Raw genomic sequence first — 15,019 nt, forward strand, 5'->3', positions numbered from 1 at the left:
GTATGTTTTAACACGTCAGACTTCTTTGGGGGGCATCCTAACTGCCAGCAGTATATTTATTAAGTTGCCTTATTTTGCTTATTAATTTTTCTATGGATGCCTTTCATGGAGACCTAAGTGAATGAGGAAAGTTAGTGGTTACCTTCTCATCAACTTTCCAATAATGAAATATTAAATTAATTTTTGCAGAATTCATGCTGTAATCCCAGATTCTCTTGTAAAAGTTCATTAGGTCTCAAAGTTAAGTTCAAAGGTGAGGAAAGATAAAAGAAAAACTCTGTGTAAAGTTGGACATCCTTTTCAGAATGTAATAGGTAGGCCCCAGACTTTTCCTTTCAGCTAAGGTGAGCAACAGGAACTAAACTCACTCTTGCCTGGAACAACTAATAAAAAAAAAAACCAAAAAAAACCAAACTATGCAAAATTTATGCAAAACAGTGGTTTTCAGATACCGGACATCAGGCAGCATAAGACAGTGGTCCCTGGGATAGGGGAAGCGAACAAGGTGACCCCTGTGATTGTGCCGCCTTACCACCTGGAGGGAGTCTGTAGGCTACAGAGCAGGTAGAACTTGGTGAGTTCCATGAGTTCAGCTCAACAGCTGGCACACTGGAGGGGAGCCTGGAGACTTCATAGGACAGAGACCTGGAACGGAGAGGGCTGTGCAAAGGGAATGCTCTGAAGATTTGCAGAGCGTGTGTCTTCAGTTGAATACAGTCAGCACAAGGGTATAAGGAAACTACCGGAAGTCAAGGTGAAGAACAATCTGAAGGAAGCAGAAGGCAGCATGCTCAGAGCTCAGGCCTGAGAATAGTTTTGTTTTGTTTTTTTTTCTCCACACCAGCCGGAATGGACAAGCTTGTAATTCACAGGTTATCAGGCAGAGTACCTAAAGGGGTACTGCTGAAATTGTAAGGCACAATGAGCCCTAGGGTAAATTCTGCTCTGCTCTCACCTGACAAAGCTCGAAAGCAAGACTCCTCGGAAGGATCTAAGTTTCCAAGTAGTTTAACAAAGCTCGGGATGTTTATAGAAACACACAAATATCCAGCACTCAACCAGATAAAATTCACAATGACCTGAATCAAATCAGAACTTACCAGGCATGCAAAGAAGTGAGAAAATATGACCCATAATTAGGAGAGAAATCAATCCAGTAAAACCAGCCCAGAAATGCTGCAGATGACAGAATGAGTAGACAAGGACAATTGAAAATTATTATAACTATACTGCAAATGTTCAGGAAGGTAGACGGACAGTTGAACATGTTAGCGATGGAAGATATGAAAAGAAAAAAATCCCAAATTGAACTAGAGATGAAAACTACAATGTCTGAGATGGATATTCACCGAATAGGATTAACATGTAGATCAGATGCGGAAGAAAAGATTCTTAAACTGAAAACAAAGCAACAAAAACAGTCTAAAATAAAGCATAGAAAAAAACCCGAAAGAAAAATAAATAGAGCGGTAGGGAGGGGTGGGGCAGCTGCCATTAGCTAGATATACGTGTAATTGGAGACCATGAAGAGGGGAGCTGGGACAGGGGGACAGAAGATGTATTGGAAGAAATGATGGTCGAAAATTTCACAAATGTGATGAAAACTATAAACCCACATATTCAAGCAGTTCAACAAATCCCAAGCAAAAGAAGGATGAAGAAAGCTATACCAAAGCATATATAATGAAGTCGCTTATAGCTGGTGATAAAGAGAAAGTTTAAAAACAGCCCCCCCCCCGCCAAAAAAAAGAACACATTATATAAGGAGGAACAAAGAGGAAAGACACAGACTTCTCATCAGAATGAGTGCATGTCAGAAGATGCGGAGCGACATCTTTAAAGTATTGAAAGACAAAAAGTCAATCTAGGATTCTATTCCCATCTTTCAGAAATGGAGGCATAAGAAAGACTTTTTAGACGTACAGAAGCTGAAAGAGACCATCACCAGGAAACATCAACTACGGGAAATGTTAAAGGGCCTTCTTCCAACAGAAGGAAGATGATACCAGATGGAAATTTGGAGGCACACGAAGAAATGAAGACTATTGGAGATGGTAAACATGGGTCAATATGAAAGGCTTTTTTTCCCCTTATTTAAAAAATTTTCTTAAAATATGTTTCATCACGTAAAGAAAAACACTAACCATGTTGTGGCATTTATGGAAAATATATGACAGAACTAGTACAAGGCCTAGGAGGGGAGAAATAGAAACATAAGATCCTTTTTATTTTAAAATTTTTTATTAAAACATTTCTGCAATGTTTATTTTTGAGAGAGAGAGAGAGAGACAGAGACAGAGTGCGAGTGTGGGAGGGACAGAGAGACAGGTGAGACATAGAATGTGAAGCAGGCTCCAGGCTCTGAGCTGTCAGCACAGAGCGCAATGCAGGGCTCGAACCCACGAATCGTGAGATCATGACCTGAGCGGAAGTTGGATGCTTAACCAACTGAGCCACCTGGATGGTCCTCTTTTTTTTTTTAATGTTTGTTTATTTTTGAGAGAGAGAGAGAGAGTGCACACAAGCCGGGGAGGGGCAGAGAGAGAGAGAAACAGAATCCAAAGTAGGTTCTGCGCTGTCAGCACAGAGCCAGATGAGAGCTTGAACTCATGAACCGTGACTTCACAACCTGGGCTGAAGTCAGTTGCTCAACAGGCTGAACCACCCAGGTGCCCCTGGAAGCGTAAGATTCTTTCACTCTCTATAAAGTGTTACAGTGTCGCTTGGAGGTAGACTGATAAGTTAAAGCTGTTTACTGCAAATCTTAGAGCAACCACATGTTCAGGCACACACACACACATTACCTGAGTTATAGATTATAGGCGAACAGAAGGGTTAAAGTGGAATCATAAAAAATTGTCAGAGAGCCATTTGTCAAAAGAATGTAGAAGAGGAAATAACAGATGGACAAAACCAAACCCAAATAGCAAAGTGGTAGATTTCAATCCAATCATATCAGTAATCACATTAAATGTAAATGGTCTGAACTCCCTAATTAAAAGACAGACATAACAAGCAGTCCTAAATTATGTGTTACCAATAAGGCATGCACTTTATTTGTTTTTTTTTTTTTTTACTGTTTTTATTTATTTTTTAGAGACAGAGAGTGAGTGGGAGAGGGGCAGAGAGAGAGAGAGAGAGAGAGAGAGAGAGAGAGAGAGAGAGAGGGAGGGAGACACAATCCGAAGCAGGCTCCAGGCGCTGAGCTGTCAACACACAGCCTGACGCGGGGCTCAAACCCACAAGCCGTGAGATCATGACCTGAGCTGAAGTCGGACGTTCAACTGACTGAGCCACCCAGGTGTCCCAGGGCATGCTCTTTAAATATAAAGATAAAAATCAGTTAAAGGTAAAAGGACAAAGAAGTTATACCATGCTGATACTAATCAAAAGAAAACTGATATCAGATAAAGTAGAATTCAGAGTTAAGAATATTGCTGGGGATAAAGACTCTCATTTGATAATGGTAAGACACCGATTAAGATGACATAAGGATTCTAAATGTTTATGCACCTGACACGACAGAACTTCAAGAACTGCAAAGGAAAATAGGTGATTCTGCAATTATTGTGAGAAATTTCAGCACTGCTTCCTCAATAATTGATGGAACACAGAGAGAATCTGTAAGGATACAGAAAACTTGAACAACACTTATTGGACTAAATTGGCTACATTGACGTTTGTAGAACACTCCACCGGACAACAGAATACACATTCCTGTCTCGTGTACACAGAACGTATACCAAGAGACCATATTGCAAGCCATAAAACAAGTCATGATGAACGTAGAAGGATTAAACTCGTACAACGTAGGCTTTTTTTTTTTGACTACGGTGGAATTAGATGAGAAATCAATAACACAAGTATCTCTGGAAAATTCCAAAATATTTGGAAACCAAATATTAGCCTACTTCTGAATAACCTATGTGCAAAAGCAGAGGTCAAAAGACGCAGTATTGTGAACTGAAAAAAAATGAATGCACAACTTTGCAAAGTTTATGGGAAGCCGGTAAAACAGTACTTAGAGGAATGTTTATAGGACTAGAAGTGCCTCAATTCGAGAAGAGATCTCAAACCAATGATTTCAGCTTCTATGTTAAGAGACTAGAGAAAGAAAAATGAAAACCAAAGTAAGCAGAATAAACAAATAAAGATTGCAGTAGAAAATAGAAAACCACAGTGAAAATAGCATCCAACGCTAATTCTTTTTTCTTCATGATTAAAAATGTATTTATTTATTTATTTATTTATTTATTTATTCATTTATAATTTACATCCAAGTTAGTTAGCATATAACATAGTGCAATAATATTTTCAGAAGTAGATTCCAGTGATTCATCTCCTATGTATAACACCCAGTACTCATCCCAACAGGTGTCTTCCTTGATGCCCCTTCACCATTTACCCCATCAGCCCTTCCAGCAACCCTCGGTTCTCCGTATTTAAGAGTCTCTTATGTTTTGTCCCCTTCCCTGTTTTCATATTATTTTTGCTTCCCTTCCCTTATGTTCATCTGTCTTGTATCTTAAAGTCCTCATATGAGTGAAGTCATATGATGTTTGTCCTTCTCTGACTGACTTCACTTAGCATAATACCCTCTAGTTCCATCCATGTGGTTGCAAATGGCAAGATTTCATTCTTTTTGATTGCTGAGTAATACTCCATTGTATATATATACCATATCTTCTTTATCCATTCATCCATTGATGGACCTTTGGGTTCTTTCCATACTTTGGTTATTGTTGATGGTGCTGCTGTAAACATTGGGGTGCATGTGCCCCTTCGAAACAGCATACCTGTATCCCTTGGATAAATACCTACTAGTGCAATTGCTGAGTCATAGGGTAGTTCTATTTTTAACTTTTTGAGGAATTTCCATACGATTTTTCATAGTGGCTATACTAGTTTGCATTCCCACCAGCAGTGTAAAACAGAGCCTCTTTCTCCGCATCCTTGCCAACATTTGTTGTTGCCTGAGTTGTTCATGTTAGTCATCCTGATAGGTGTAAGGTGGTATTTCATTGTGGTTTTGATTTGTATTTTCCTGATGATGAGTGATGTTGAGCATTTTTTCATGTGTCTGTTGGCCATCTGGATGTCTTCTTTGGAAAAGTGTCTATTTTGCCCATTTCTTCCCTGGATTATTTGTTTTTTGAGTGTTGAGTTTGATAAGTTCTTTATAGATTTTGGATACTAACCCTTTATCCAATATGTCATTTGCAAATACCTTTTCCCATTACGTTGGTTGCCTTTTAGTTTTGTTGATTGTTTCCTTTGCTGTGCAGAAGGTTTTTATTTTGATGAGGTCCCAATAGTTCATTTTTACTTTTAATTCCCTTGCCTTTGGAGACGTGTTGAGCAAGAAATTGCTGTGGCTGAGGTCAAAGAGGTTGTTGCCTGTTTTCTCCTCTAGGGTTTTGATGGTTTCCTGTCTCACATTTAGGTCTTTCATCCATTTTGAGTTTATTTTTGTGTATGGTGTAAGAAAGTGGTCTAGTTTCATTCTTCTGCATGTTGCTGTCCAGTTCTCCCAGCAACATTTGCTAAAGAGACTTTTTTCCATTGGATACTCTTTCCTGCTTTGTCAAAGATTAGTTGGCCATCCATGTGTGGGTCCACTTCTGGGTTCTCTATTCTATTCCATTGATCTGAGTGTCTGTTTTTGTGCCAGTACCATGCTGTCTTGATGATTACAGCTTTGTAGTAGAGGCTAAAGTCTGGGATTGTGATGCCTCCCGCTTTGGTTTTTTTTTTTTCCAACATTACTTTGGCTAGTTGGGGTCTTTTGTGGTTCCATACAAATTTTAGGATTGTTACAAACATATATTCTTATTTTTCCCCCATTTTACTCAAAACGTGGCTTACTTGAAAAATAATGGCCAGCCTTATGCTTTCTTTACCTTTAACATATCTTGAATATCTTATATTAGTAGAGTGCTTTCTTGGCCTCTTTTGTTTTTTTTGTACAGTTGAAAACTATGTCTCATTGTTTGGGCATATTATAATTTATTTGCAAAGCCCCCCCACTGGAGGACATTTCTTTGGATTTTCCTAAGCATTTGCTATTGCAACCAGTGCTACAGTTAGTATCCTGGTATATGTGTTATATTGAACACGTGTGCAGAGTGTGCAAAGTGTATCTCTGTGATCAATTCTCCAAGTGGAATTCCTAGATCAAAGGGTATATGCATGTGTAATTTTGATATAAGATTGCCCTCTGTAGGTATTGTAGCATCAGATGTTATTAATGAAAACTAATACTGGTATTTGAAGTACTCTTTTAAAAAGAATATTTAGTTTTTTGGTTTTTTTTTTTTTTGCATTCTTTGCTGAGGTAGAGTAGTTATATTGTAGGTTGTCTGAATTTTGGGAAGAGTAATGACTGTTCTAGATCATTGGTTTCCACTATTGGCCAAAGACCCTGAAGGGGTCATATGCTAAACTAACATCAACTGTATAGAAAATACTACCTCACACATGAATGCTATATATTTCAAATGTGCATAGATGCTGTTGTATTGAATAAAATGCCAGTGCATTTAAGAACGTTGCTGAATTCTTAGTTCAGCTAATAACGGCTCAACATCTTCTCAGTGGTTCCATTATTTTAGGTGACCTTTGGATTTTGGTGGCATGTTAGCTTCATTTTGTGTTCTATTGACCTTTTCAAAGTAGCTTAGTCTGGAGGTCTAGGAGAACAGAGTGAGCAAAAGACTATGCATATACTATGAGTGTCTATTTAAATATAATAAAAATAATACTTCTTTTATAGATATTCCTTTGAGGACCAGCCTGCCACCACCATTCAGAAATTATAAATACGGTAACTAATTTTTCGTATTCTTTAAAAGTGTATATTAATGTAGTTTCACATTAGTTTTACGTTGCTAGCAATTTGAATTTGGTTTTTATTTATTTTTTTTAATTTTTTTTTAACATTTATTTATATTTGAGACAGAGAGAGACAGAGCATGAACAGGGGAGGGTCAGAGAAAGAGGGAGACACAGAATCTGAAGCAGGCTCCAGGCTCTGAGCTGTCAGCACAGAGCCTGACACGGGGTTCGAACCCACGGACCGTGAGATCATGACCTGAACCGAAGTCAGACGCTTAACCGACTGAACCACCCAGGCGCCCCTGAATTTGGTTTTTAAAAATTAGTTTACTATCTGTAAATAAAAACCAATATGGAAGTTTATTTAGAAATCTAGGAATCCTGGTGTATCATTAAACTGTAATTGTGTATGAAAGTGGCCTATTTATGAGGAATAAATTGCATATTTGGCAAACCATGTCTAAAATGAATTTCTTGGGGCACCTGGGTGGCTTAGTCGGTTAAGCGTCCGGCTTCGGCTCAGGTCGTGATCTCGCGGTTTGTGAGTTCGAGCCCCATGTTGGGCTGTGTGCTGACAGCTCAGAGCCTGGAGCCTGCTTTGGATTCTGTGTCTCCCTCTCTCTCTGCCCCTCCTCCGCTCATGTTCTCTCTGTCTCTCAAAAATAAATAAACATTAAAAAAAATTTTTTTTAAAAATTAAATGAATTTCTTTGTAAGGTAACCAGAAAAGAAAAGTGATTAAAGACTGGGAATTAAAAGAAGAGATTAAACATTAATTTAAATGCCAGTAACTTGACCATATTACATAGCAGTTTTGTATGTTGCAGTGTTGTTTAAAAATGTAGTAATGAGGCAGGAAGTTGGGTTTCATTATTTGGTAAAAAGATGGCATGGTTATTAACCTTCAGCAGAATGACACTCATCAAACTTTGAGTCTGAGACTTCACTTGAAAATTATGACGCACCTAATAAATATTTCTGTTAATTGGTACAGACATTTTTTGAAGTATAAATTTTTTATTACCTTAGATCATTTTTTTTGGAGTGGCTTTTAATTCTGTTCCCATTTGGTAGAGCAACTTATGACCTAAAATACTTTGAAATCACAATCTTCACCGTGTGTATGCATTTTAATATCCAGAGACTAATTGTGAGGTCATAAGGGGTAGTCAAGCAGAAGTTGAAGGCGCTGAATGGAAAGTACTTTGATTTATTGGGCTTAAAGAATTTACATACTAAATATTGAATAAGAGAAAGGAATAAAAAAGCATGGTTAAGTAAATATGAAACTTCTCAATTCTGGCTTTCATGGCTTTCAGAGTATAATCACTTGCAATATAACCTTAAACTTGAATCAACCTACAAATGCCGTTTCCTTTTTTGCATGGTGCGTGCATGCCTCTGTGTGTGTGTGTGTGTGTGTGTGTGTGTGTGTGTGTGTGTGTGTGCATGTGCATGCATATGCATACATACTCAAACTTGTGTTCCATGTAAGTTATTTTGAAAAATAACTTTTAGATACTGGCATTAGAATGTCTGTTAATCATCATGGTGGTAGATCATGTGCCTTTTATATTTTTCCACCTTTTTAACACTGCTTTGTTCTAGGATTTCTGTACTATTTAGGTGAATTGGCAGAAGAAGTGAATACATTTATCTGTGAAATTAGAAATTAGAGAACTAGGGTTTTGATAGACTTCCAGGGACTTAGTAACTCAGTCTGGGTTTGGCTTTGTAACAATCTACTGCTTTGTGTTCACTAAGAACAGCCAAGCATTCCTTTCTCACCTGTCATTGTCCTTCGATATTGCTACATACTCTGTGGGAATAGAATCCATTGGGTGATGGGGAGTGGAAAGGGTGCAGAGTCAGATTTCCACTCTGTTGGTTGCGGTCTTTGTGCCCTTGGGCAAAGGGCTGGCTCACTCGACTTGAGAGTCTGAGATTTCTCATGGGCTCTTCTCCCATTTAAATGTCATCTACATCTGTTATTGATTTATCCTGACCAGACTGCTCTAAAGCACATCGGATGCTGTCTTATTTTTAAATCCTTGTCACCTAGACACTGTGCATGTGTGTAATAAATATTGTTGGCTGTGCAGCATGGAGCTTCTAATACTGTTTGTTTCATGAGGCTGTGTGAGATTAAACAATGCTCGTGTGAACACGTCAAATACCTAACAAGTTTTTTATTTTTATTTTTATGAGGTTATGTTCCTCAAGGAATTTCCATTAAGGGTGCAATACCCATAGATGTTGTTTCTGTTAATAATGCGGATATTTTGGGGGGCGCCTGGGTGGCTCAGTCGTTTAAGCATTCAACTTCAGCTCAGGTCATGATCTCGTGGCTTGTGAGTTCGAGCCCCACGTCGGGCTCTGTGCTGACAGCTCAGAGCTTGGAGCCTGCTTCAGATTCTGTGTCTCCCTCTCACTTTGTCCCTCCCCTGCTTGGGCTCTGTCTCTGTGTCTCTCTCAAAAATAAATAAACCTAAAAAAAAATAATAATAAATAAATAAATAAATAAATAAACCTTAAGAAAATTTAAAAAAATAATGCAGGTTTTAAAATTTTTTTAATTTTTAATTTTTAAAAATTTTTTAATGTTTATTTATTTTTGAGATAGAGACAGAGCATGAGCGGGGAAAGGGCAGAGAGTGAGGGAGACATAGAATCTGAAGCAGGCTCCAGGCTCTGAGCTGTCAGCACAGAGCCCGACGTGGGGTTCGAACTCATGGGCGGTAAGATCATGACCTGAGCCAAAGTCGGACGCTCAACCGACTGAGTCACCCATGCGCCCCAATGCAGGTTTTTTTTTAAAAAAGAGGTAAGAACAAGTGAAAAAAGATTGTTTAACAAGAAAGGGACATTATTATTAATATAATATATTTTGCTAGCTTGTTGTTTCTTATCACATCTTACCTGTTTCTGTTGGAGGGAAAAATCTATAAATTTCTGTTCATATTATTTCTTCTAATGCTAAAAAAAAATTTAGCCCTCTTATTATGGGTTTGCAGAACCCATTAGAACAAAGATATTTGTAATTTAAAGGCTCATTAGCAAAAAATATAGAACATAATTAATATTTGGTAAGGCCAAACTACAGTTTTACATATTGATTGTAACAGGCTTTAAGTGGGATTCTTTTTTTTTTTAATTTTAATGTTTATTTATTTACTTTTGAGAGATAGAGAACACACATGTGTGCACATAAGCGGGGGAGGGGCAGAGGGAGGGAGAAAGAATCCGAAGCAGGCCCCAGGCTCCGAGCTGTAAGCACAGAGCCTGACCTGGGGCTCAAACCCACAAACCATGAGAACATGACTAAGCCGAAGTCAGATGCTTAACCAACTGAACCCTAAGCAGGATCCTTTTACTTAAAAAACCGTTACTGGCTTTTCTAACTTGTCTCTAATAATAAACCAGTATCTGTCTATAGTGAGAAAAAGAGAATAGCGAACTTGGAATAATAGGTAATCCAAAAGCCTATTTGTTTATTTTCTTGTGTACCTTATAAGCTTATTTTTAGCAATTGTGGTATATTTGCATTCCTAATACTCATTTTTCACTTAGATTAGATTTAGTTTTAGTTCTTAACAATACATAGAGTTTTAGGATTAGGCTGACCTTGTATTAAAAATTGCAATTGATAATTGAAAGCTGACTTTAAAATAATGGGTAACTCTGAGTGCTGGTTCTTAACTGGATAGCTACCCTATTCTTTTGTGTTATTAGAACAGAGTTAAATCAGGGCCTGTTTTTTTAAAGTAGATCCTTTTGTTTTACTATTGGAATTCCTTATGGAATCAAACGGCATGATTGATAGAAATAAATTTTAGTTTAAGCTTAAGAGTTTATCCAGATATAATAATACATGTAATCACAGTACACTAATTAAATGGTGAAAGAAAACCAAGTGAAGGATTGGAAACTTTGTGACTTTAAGCGTTGAATGCTGAGCCTATTTATAATTAAGAGGTCATTGTTACAGAGTCAGAATTTGCCCAATGCGGAGAAATTACTTCTTGGAAAAGCACAGTGTGGCCTGACTTCAAGGTAAACAGATTAAAGAGTGAAGGAGGATTGAATAAAGCAGATTAGACGGTGTGAGCCTGTGCATCATTTGAAACCCAGGAGGCAAATACTGGTACTCTTTGGGCATTAGCAGCCTTGGCCAGATTACCAGGGTGATCCTTTGACCTTCTGCCACTTGTATGCATTCTGAGAGCTGGGTAGATTGTTTTGAACTGCTTACGTTAATGTCCGATATTTTTTTTACATTATCTGCTCGTTGTAGCATTCTGCAAGTCCCCCCAGGAACAAGACAGAGTGACATGACCCATCTGGCTTCTGTTCTAAGGGGAAGGTGTGCCAAGGTGACTGCAGGTTACGGCATATAGTTGTGTGTGCCAAAGGCCACGGCTTTCAGATGTCTTTAAACACAGTGATCTTTAATGGCCTATAGTGGTGCTTTTTCTTCTACTGCACTACATTTTTAAGTGAACTGGTCGTAAGGCAAGGACGTAAGTTTCTCAGTTCTGTAGCTGTATCTTTCCATTGCAAATTGTTAAAATGAAGTTTTAGAATAATCTTTGTAAAAATACTTCTTTCTTTCTTTCAGATAAACTCAAGATTGTTCATCAAGCACATAGATCAAAGGTACGTTTCATATGTACGGCATCTGGCACGTAGAAGGTAATCGCTGTCGGCTGTCTTCAGTGAATAAGGGAACAAACACATGCACTCCTAAAATATTTTCCATTATAGTAGCATTTTTTTATTTCATAAGTACCCTTCCTACAGCCTTACTTTTCCATTAAGGAGAAAAAAAAACAACCTCACCAAGTCATATCCCTGTGAGTAGTAGATCTTGTTAAAAAGTGTTAATTTTTAAAAAAGCATACATGGGGGCGGCTGGGTGGTTCATTTGGTTAGGCGCCCGACTTCGGCTCAGGTCATGATCTCACGGTCCGTGAGTTCGAGCCCCGCGTCGGGCTCTGTGCTGACAGCTCAGAGCCTGGAGCCTGTTTCGGATTCTGTGTCTCCCTCTCTCTGACCCTCCCCCGTTCGTGCTCTGTCTCTGTCTCAAAAATAAATAAACGTTAAAAGAAAAATTTATAAAAAAGCATACATGTTATTTTTTTAAATATTTATTTATTTATGTAAAGAGCGAGCGCGTGAGCCAGCATGAGCAGGGGAGGGGCAGAGAGAGAGGGAGAGAGAGAGAATCCCAAGCGGGGCTCAAACTCATGAACCGTGAGATCACGACCTGAGCCAAAATCAAGAGTCAGCTGCTTACCTGAGCCACCCAGGCATCCCAAAGAATACATGTTCTATATCAAGCGAATATTTAAAATAAAATAAACATAAGCATAAAACTTGGTAAAGTAAATTTAGGTTACAAAAAAAAAAAAAAAAAAAAAAAAAAGAGGAAACCACTTGTTATCTGGCAATTCAATATCTTTGATTTTCTTAATTGTGTACCAGAAGAAAAGAGCCAAAAGCAGGTAAAAATAATTTGCTTTTTCTGACCTATCTCTTTCTGTGTGTAAGAGAAGGTCCAGGACTCTGGCTCTTGGGAACACGCCTTCAAGCTGCACGCAGGGCATGGCCTGCAGTCTTAATGGTATCTTACCTGCTTGGAGAAAGCTGTTTATTTATCATGTGTTTACATGTCTGTTTTCTTACTTTTTTAGAGTAATGTATTTATAAAGCCACAATCAAAGATTTGCTTCTCGTACAGGCTAAAGCGATCTTTTTTCTTGAATGTCAATGACTTTGCATCGACTCCTCATTAAAGCTGTAACCTTAGTCTATTATACAAACTAGTCAAGGATGAGGGACCATAATCTGTTCTTCATATCCCCAATATCTAGCACAATGCCTCGTTCATAAGAGTGTTTTTATAACAATTAAAAAAAATTGGTTATGTTTATTTATTTTTGAGAGTAGACAGAGGGTAAACTGGAGAGAGACAGAGAAAGAGGGAGACACAGAATCCAAAGCAGTCTCCAGGCTCTGAGCTGTCAGCCCAGAGCCTGATGAGGGGCTCGAACTCACAGACCACAAGATCATGACCTGAGCCGAAGTCAGATGCTTCACCGACTGAGCCACCCAGGCACACCATTGATTTTTGAATTAAGTATTTATTTTTGAATTCACCTAATTTCATTGTGTTCTCTAGTCATAGATGCCTACCATAAACTCAGCCTTCAAATAAATGTATACCAGACATTACAAAGAAAATGGCATCGGGGCACCTGGGTGGCGCAGTCGGTTAAGCGTCCGACTTCAGCCAGGTCACGATCTCGCGGTCCGTGAGTTCGAGCCCCGCGTCGGGCTCTGGGCTGATGGCTCAGAGCCTGGAGCCTGTTTCCGATTCTGTGCCTCCCTCTCTCTCTGCCCTCACCCGTTCATGCTCTGTCTCTCTCTGTCCCCAAAATAAATAAACGTTGAAAAAAAAAAATTTAAAAAAAAAAAAAAAAGAAAAAAAAAAAAGAAAATGGCATCAGGGTATGGCTATCAACTGTGAATTAGTACCTTCAAAAAACATTTGTTTTTTCTTGTAGCTTAAAATAACACACATTTATTCTCTTCTAGTTTTGGAGGCCAGAAGTCCAAAATTAGTTTCACTGGGCTAAAATCAAGGTGCAGGTGGGACTAGTTCTTTCCAGTAATTTTACTCTTTTATACCACGGATTATATGTACCAATTTGACGTTACCCCTTGTCAGATGCTTTAAAATTCAGTGCCACATGTGTCCGGGCTGCAGTGTGGAATCTGCACTTTGTGTGAGTGCTAGAATGTCCCTCCACTATGGCCGCCGACTTCATTCTTTTTCTGGGACAGGAGGGTTTACAACCTTGTCTCTAAAATGTGGAGAATAGGAAGTTTGGGCTTGTTGTAGAGGGAGAAAAATATATACGCATACATATATGTGCGTGTGTGTGTATACATACATACATATGTACATGTATACATACATATGTGTGTACACATATGTGCATGTATACATACATATGTATACATACATATACACACACACATATATATATAATAAAGTTATAAGGAAACAATATGCTCTTTGAAAAGGTTGTGAAATAGAGTGATGTCATTCTCCATTCAGTGTTGCATTTTTACATTGTTGGACTTGTCCATATGATCGTACGATTAGGTACAAAGACCTGATTCGTAATATTCAAATACTCAATATCATGACATTTAAAAAAAAATCAGGAAATTTTCCTCTTGTAGTTGGGAATCTATTAGAATTGTTTCTTATGTTAAAAATGGTTTTTAAGTTTATTTATTTTGAGAGAGAGAGAGTGGAGCAGGGACAGAGAGAGAGAGGGAGAGAGAGAATCCTGGGAAGGCTCCGTGCTGCCAGTGCAGAACCCACCATGGGACTTGAACTCATGAACTGTGAGATCATGACCTGAGCTGAAACCAAGAGTCTGATGCTTAACCAACTGAGCCACCCAGGAGCCTGTTTCTTATATTTTAAACACATGTTCCAACCTGGCATGTTAGAGTTATACAATTAGAGCTTATCTTTCCAGTTGAACAATGTCTTTATTTAAAGAAATAAAGTTGCGTTAGAATGTTTCTGGAATCTGGCTTTATAAATTTTCATCTAAGCCATAACCGTTCTAGTTAAGTACAGACTATATACCCCAGGGATGGTTCTTCCACGTTTCCTCTTCAGCTTTTTATAAGGAAAAGGGTTAATATATTTTTACAGATACAGATTTAAAACTTAAGAAAAACTTTACCCCAAAGCCCTCATTCGTGCTTTATCCAGCTTCCAGTCATTTTTCTCATTTCCCCATCTGCATTCTGTTTTCCGTTTTCTGTTCCTCATCTGTGGGGCTTGTAAAGCAACCCTGGACCAGCCACGAGCCCATCAGTTTTCCAACAACCCAGCAACCCAGCTGTAGTTTTAGTCTCCTTCCTCAGCCAGAGGAAGAGACTTCCAACTGTCTTAATGACCTTGATCACAAAGGCATTTCCCCCATTTCCTCAATTTTCTACTTTTAGAGACTTCTTAATTACCAGGTATCTACAGAAATTTCTTCCCACTATTACAATGAAACTATCTGGATACCTTCCTGTGAGAGCCTCCTGTTTGGAGGAACCTACTGTTTGGAGCTCACAAGCTCAGTTTTTTGTTTTTTGTTTTTCCCAATGT

The 15,019-nt window shown here is 38.4% G+C and overlaps 1 protein-coding gene across 6 annotated transcripts in view; it reads left to right on the forward strand.

The window, feature by feature from the left end:
* The window catches only part of CC1H2orf76 (chromosome C1 C2orf76 homolog), a 64,111-nt gene that overhangs the window by 35,198 nt on the left and 13,894 nt on the right, over positions 1-15,019 (forward strand). For all 6 annotated transcript variants that reach the window (XM_043576583.1, XM_043576586.1, XM_043576585.1 and 3 more), the window contains 2 exons: positions 6,773-6,823; positions 11,453-11,490. In XM_043576583.1, the coding sequence (XP_043432518.1) occupies positions 6,773-6,823; positions 11,453-11,490 (89 nt within the window). The remainder of the gene's footprint in view (positions 1-6,772; positions 6,824-11,452; positions 11,491-15,019) is intronic.

The sequence above is a fragment of the Prionailurus bengalensis genome, chromosome C1, assembly GCF_016509475.1.
Source record: "Prionailurus bengalensis isolate Pbe53 chromosome C1, Fcat_Pben_1.1_paternal_pri, whole genome shotgun sequence".
NCBI classification, from domain to species: Eukaryota; Metazoa; Chordata; class Mammalia; order Carnivora; family Felidae; genus Prionailurus; species Prionailurus bengalensis.